At 50.7% G+C, this 6,586-nt stretch overlaps 1 protein-coding gene across 2 annotated transcripts in view; it reads left to right on the plus strand.

Annotated features, from left to right (window-relative positions):
* Nucleotides 1-6,586, plus strand: part of LOC102372873 (protein PML-like) — a 24,520-nt gene that overhangs the window by 5,307 nt on the left and 12,627 nt on the right. For both annotated transcript variants that reach the window (XM_025199886.1, XM_014518366.2), the window contains exon 3: nt 4,960-5,540. In XM_025199886.1, the coding sequence (XP_025055671.1) occupies nt 4,960-5,540 (581 nt within the window). The remainder of the gene's footprint in view (nt 1-4,959; nt 5,541-6,586) is intronic.

The raw sequence follows: 6,586 nt of genomic DNA on the forward strand, positions 1-6,586 counted from the left end.
TCCAATGTTACCCTTGCCTTTTTTCCGACTCCTTACATATCTGAAAAAGGACTTTTTGTTATCCTTGATATGTGAGGCCAGATGGAGCTCAGATGCAGCCTTGGCTTTCCTGATCCGCTCCCTGTAGGTACAGACCAGTGCTGAGTACAATTAATAAATATGTAAAAAAGCACGGGTCTGTGGCAGAATGCCATCTTAGTCTCTTCCCAAACTCTGTTATCAGGTTTTTCTGTGCTGTTGTTTTATTACCTGTCAATTTGGTTGCCATGGTCACTGTGGTGGGCAGGCAGCCCTCACCCCATCCTTTTCATGTAACCCTGAGTTGTAACCTGGGATGAGAGAGGGGGAACCTGCTCCTCCGGACGCAAGACCCTGCAGGTAACTGGGGGGGGGGGGGGGGGGGGGGGGGGGGGGCCACACTCTCTCCACCTCTCTATTGTGTTAGAACTGACCTCATGGCATGGGGGTAGGGCTCACTTTACCAGGTGACCAGTGATGCTTTTTGAATTAGTTGGTTGGCCTCAAACAACACCTGCCCTGATAGGACCTGGAAAGGTGATGTCAAAAGGCCTATATAAGCTAAGACTGCCCAGGAGTGGGGGAGAGAGCCATACTGGAGAACATGTGACTAACTAACCAGGCAGAGAGATGGGGATCTCTCTTGAAACTCCTGGACACAGCATGAACTGCCTGCCTTGAGATGAAAGCTCAATCAGCCTCTGGATGATACTTGTGAGTAAACTACCTAAAACTTATCTAGATATATAGCTTGCTATAATGCAAATGTGGGTTCAAAGGCTACCTAGCCACACTGTTTGCTCTAAGGTTATTTTGTGATACATCTCTATCCTGTACCCTTCCCCAAGCCTTCCCTCTTTAACCAATAAATGTCTCCACTGTACCAAGCGTGGTGGACTGACTGGGAGAGGGATAGGGGCCTGCCTTTGTATTCCCTTGGTCCGGCTGGCTAAGGGAGGCTACTTTTTTGTGTTGCAGGCTAAAGGGAGCACCCCAAGTTCTTACAGTGGGTCAAGCACCCTCGAGGGCTACAAAGCCTGTGTACCCCAGGAGGTACAGGGTCTGGAAACAGTCCAGACCCCTGGATGGTGGCAGCGCTACCCCAAGGCTTGCAGGTCTGCTCCAGGAAGGGGGTCGGCCAGACCTGTGGTGCCCCTGGGGAGGCACTTAGAGCTTGGTAGGTGGTCAGGCACAGTGAGGTGGGTGGCTCCACACAGGTCATCCTGGATCCTTGCCTTATCCTCTGGTGTGTCCGCATTTTCCCACAGCTTGGTATTGCTGGCAAACTTAATCATGAAGTATTCCACCCTTTCATTCAAGTCATTAATAAATATGTTAAAAAGCATGGGTCCAAGCACCAATCCCTGTAGGACACCGCTGGAGACAATCCTCCAGGAAGAGTCTGTCCCATCAATCACAACTCTCTGGGACTGGCCTCTGAGCCAGTTATCCACCCACCTCACTATAGGCTGGTCCAGGCCAGTACCCTCCAGTTTAAATGAGAGAATTTCATGGGAGACAGAGTCAAAGGCCTTATTGAAGTCAAGGTAAATGATGTCTACCTCATGCCCCATGTCCAGCTGGTTAGTTACCTGGTCATGAAAGGATACCAGGCTTGTTAGGCACGATCTAGCCTCCACAAAGCCATGCTGGTTGTTTCTTAATATCCTGTCAGTTACTGGTTTGTGATTGATGACCTCCGTAACATTTTTTTCAAAAGTTTTTCCTAGGACCAAAGTCAGACTGACCGGACTATAGTTTGCAGGCTCATCCCTCCTCCCTTTCTTAAAGATGGGTACTACATTGCCCCTCTTCCAGTTGTCTGGGACCACTCCTGAGTTCCACAATTTTTCAAATAACTTTACCAGAGGCCCTGCTATGAGTTCAGCCAGTTTTTTAGGACTCTTGGATGTACATCATCTGGCCCAGCGGACTTGAAAATGTCCAATTGTTCTAAGAGGATCCTCACTTGGTCAGGGTTGATTTTATGTTGTCTGTTAACTTCCCCATATTCCCTGGGCCTCTGGACGGGTGCACAGCTACTGTTAGCTTTCTGGGATACCGATGTGAAGTAACCAATTAGGAGCTCCACCTTTTCATGGGTTGCCCCTCCATATTCAGTAGGGGTCTCACAGTGGAGCTCAATTTTTTTTTTCCTGCTATGTACATGTAGAAGGACATTTTGTTGTCCTTACTTTCGGATGCTAGCTTGATCTCCACGTGTGCTTTGGCTTTCTGTATTTCATACCTGTAGACCCTGGTTATATGAGTGAACTCTTCTCTGGATGCTGATCCTTTTTTTCATTGCCTATACGTGTCCATTTTCCTTTTGAAACGTTCTCTAACATCCCTGTTGAGCCAAGAGGATCTCTTGGCTCCTTTCCCACTTTGGTCTCATGGGAATGGCCTCTTTTTGAGCAGTGAGGGTTGCTCCCTTGAGGAGGCACCATTGCTCCTGAGCCCCCAAATCCTTCAGTTGGTGGTTGCAGAGGGTCTTTCTAACTAGACTCCTGACATTGTTAAAGTCTGCCCTTCTGAAATCGAGGACAGAGCACAGGTTGTGCCTGCGTCTTTAAGAGGTTTGAGCAGGCTGTGGAGCAGCCAGTACCTATGAGGAAGCCTAATTAGGCAGTCACATGACTGCAAGATGGCACCCTGGGTATAAGACCAGGCCCTGAGGTGCAGAGCTGGTAGCTGCAACTGGGGAGCCAAAGGGTGAACGTCTCCTGGCCGGAGCTGCTGCTCCCAGAACACCTGGTGGGCAGGGTAGGGACTGTGGGGATGGAGGAGGGTCCTGGTCCTGGGGAATGACCTAAAACCACACCCTGCTGGGGTTGGATGGTGTGGTGGGACTGCCTATGGTGGGGTGATCCCCAGGAAATGCCACACCAGTGCCTACCCAGTGAAAGGCAAGGATGGGGCTCCAGAAAGCCTCAGCCCCCACAACCTGGTGGGTTACCCCGTAGAGGGGACAGACGAGGGGTTCAGGCATGTCATTGGGCACCTGAGGACTAAGGGGTGTAAGGCCTAGTAACTCCAGTGAGGGGGTGGTGTAGTGTCCCCAGTGAGGGGGCAGGTGAGAAAACAGGAGGCTGCATATGGGGCCTGAAGGACTGCGCACAGGCTGGCTTAAGTAGAAAGCGAGTGAGCCAAGTGAGAGTGAAACAACAGACCCAGGAGGGGTCCAGAATAACTATGTGGCACAGTGTTTGGAGGGGCCCAAGAAGGTGGACCCGTATGAAAGAGGGAGGGTGAGCAGCTCAATATCCTATGCAAAATAACCTTGACTGGCCCATGCTGCAGCCAGGACCAGACTGGTTGAAGGGCCAGAGTGCCCGCTGCAAGGGATGGCTAGAGGCCTAGAGTCCCGACTGGCCTAGAAGGGAGGCTAAGGCCTGTCTGGCCAAAGGTCCCGGAGGGGGCCACTACTGAAAGGGAAAAGGGCTTAGAAAGTTTTGCAGCCCAGAATGAGGGCGGAGATTATACTGCCTGAGGAGGAGGGATCCAGCTGGGGTCAGAACAGCCAGCGGGCATAGGGTGAGGCCCATTGTGGGGCTGGAGCCATTTAGTGATGCCACCTGCAAGGCATGGGACATTGTGTAGGGCCAATACCGAGCCGTGTATTACATCCTTGGCACTGGGCAGTAAAATGGGCAGCCTCCCACCTTATAAACAACTACTTTAGAATTATATCAAAGGCATAGCAGGCGAGTTAGGTGGGTGGACTGCCCTAGACAGGTGGGCAGGCCAACATTGGAACTGGCCTCGGGACAGCCCCCTGTCACACCTGCACAGACATTGCTTGGTGAAAAATCACAGTAAAACCAACAATCAGCTGGCATATATTAGTCTTCCTTGATCAGCTGCTGGGATTTATACCAGCTAAGTCATGAGGCCTATTTGCTTTAGTAAAGCCACATAGAGTGGAAAAAGTGAATCAGGAAAGAGGCCCACCAGATTTTTAAAGCATTTGTAGCGAAGATGAATGACTCTTAAGTAGCCATGTTATGTCTTCCTAGTAAAAAATGTGCCTGGGGTAGAGGGGAGGAAAAGGATTTTCATTGGGGACATCTACATATGCAAATTCTCTGCGGTGGGTTGACTCTAGAGCAATTTTCTCAAGAGCAAACCCATCCCAGGCAGGCATCTACACATGTAGGGACACAGGAACAGATCTGCTATTCATGGCAGCAGTCCGCTTCCTCCCCCACTGGCCCTGGACCATCCCCCTGCAGAAGCCAGGGGGAGCTCTAGGCTGCCTTTGAGTGCTAGCCAAGGGACCGGCAGGATGCACCAAACCAGGACACAGTTGTCTCCTGGTGGGCGCTAGGAAATTGTTCCCTGCCCCTGGGAGCTGCCTACTGCTGAGGCGGGCTCTGCAACTGGAGCCCAGGCAGGGACAATTTTCCTCTGCCCTGGCAGCAGGGAGCTCCCAGCCCCCACTCCACAATCACAATTACAGGGTTAAGGTAGGCCATTATTATCTCCCAGCCTACCCCAGCAGCAGGCAGCTCCCGGGGTGAGGGAGCAATGGCCTAGCCCCTGCCAGGAGACACCTGTCTCTTGGTCCAGTACTCCATGCCAGCCCCTGGGCTAGCACCCAGGGGAAGCCTAGAATGCCTCTTGGCTGCTGCAGGAGGCCAGTGCAGAGCTAGCAGGGGGCAGGAGCAGACTGATACCCTGAGCAGCAAATCTGCTTCCATGTCAATGCACGTGTGGACGGACTCCTTAAGAATCTTTCAGCCTGGGCCCCATGACTATGGAGCTTGGGCTGAGAGATATGGATCTCCTAGCCCCCAGTCCCTGATGACAATATCAAAGTGGGGGCTGCTGGGGCAGGGGGACACTGTCCTCACCCAGGCTGCAGAGGCAGAGCCCACCCCAGCTGCAGGCACTAATCCAAATCCAAATGAGTGTTCCAAACTGTGCTTTTTTTCACAGCATCTACTGCAGCATCTGTTGCAAGCCGAAGTGCTGCACCTGTGCCATCCTGGATAGCAAACACAGGGATCAGTGTTGTGATATCAAGGCAGAGATCCTGCGGAGGCAGAAGGAGCTGTGCAGCTTGACCGGAGAGCTGAAGCAGAAAAAGAGCCACTATGAAAGTGCCTGCAACAACCTCCATGGCAAAGACAACCAACTGAACCAGGTGTGGAAGGAAACTCGGGAGCTGATCCTTAAGAAGGTAGAGGAGATGGTCAAGCTGATCCAGGAGAAGGGGGAGGAGCTGTTGAAGAGGGCAGAGAGGCAGCACCATGAGGGGCACCAGGACCTGAAGGGGAAGATGCAACACTTGAGAGCCATGTTCATGAGGATGGGGGCAGCTGAGCAGCTCGTGGAAAAGATGCACCACTATGCATGTGACCAGGAGGTAATGGACTTGCACCCCTTCATCAAGAATTCCTTGGAGGAGCTCCAGAATCAGCCACCCCTGGCAATGGGGACCAAGGTCCAGGTTGAAGACTTCTCTGAGTGCAAAGCTAAACTCAAGGCCCTCGTTGAACGTGTGATGGGGGAACATGGTAAGCAGCTTCCTTTGACAGGGCCCATAGGCCTCAGAGGTGTCAGTGGTGGACATGGTACCATCATTACCCCATGAGTATTGTCAAGATGGGATAGAGTGAGTCTGTAGACCCCATTGCTATAAGATGGGGCTGTAGCATAATTATTCAGCTACATATATTATATTGAAAGAGGGGTGGAGAACACTGTCCAAGATATGGACTGTGATTGTGCATATGCAAGGACCTTCAGCAAGGGGATAGAAAACTTCTAGAATACAGAGTAATTCAAGTTCTGCTTGAACCGTGGGGTGGCAAGAGAACAAATCCATTGAATAGAAGATGAGCATCAATCCTGCAGACTCTTGGGGAAATATTTCTGGCCTGTTCTTTGCAGGAACTCTGACTACATGAGTGTAATTGTTCCTTGTGGCTTAATACTATATTTCCTTGTGATCACTTGCTGTTGTCCAAGCTGTGTGACTTGGGCTGCTTGCAGTGTGCATCCTCTAGAATAGGCTGAATGCCAAATAAATGATTCACATATTATTCCTGCAAAGCAAATGTTGAGTTCTGTTCACTGAGTAGGCGTTCATTAACCATGCACATTTGGAAAAATGTGAAATGCCCATGAAAATGCTTGTGAATTCTTAGTGGTCCTGAACTTCCACCATAATGGTTAATGAGCTGAAGAACAGACGTTTATAGTGGGTGATTCCTTATTAGTTATCTTCCTTATTCAAGAAATGTTTCATTTACCCAATCAGGAAATGGCTAATCATGTGACAGAAAAGGATACCATAGAGTAAGGCTGTGCAAAGCTTTGGATGGTGATTCGATTGAGAGGAGATTCGGCCTAATTCAGTGGCCAAATCTCCAAATCCAAATCGAATCAGGGGACCAATTTAAAGGTCTGAATTGATTCAAAGCTCTCTGAATCTTCAGAAAAGATTGAGAGCTTTGATGATTTGGGCAGTCCCCAGTGGCTGCAGCAGGGCGCTGCAGCTGACTCCAAGCTAGTAAGTACTAGGGGTGGGGGACGAGGGGCTGGGGGAGGGGACCTTGGG

This window comes from Alligator sinensis, unplaced genomic scaffold (genome assembly GCF_000455745.1).
Source record: "Alligator sinensis unplaced genomic scaffold, ASM45574v1 scaffold1097_1, whole genome shotgun sequence".
NCBI lineage: Eukaryota > Metazoa > Chordata > Crocodylia > Alligatoridae > Alligator > Alligator sinensis.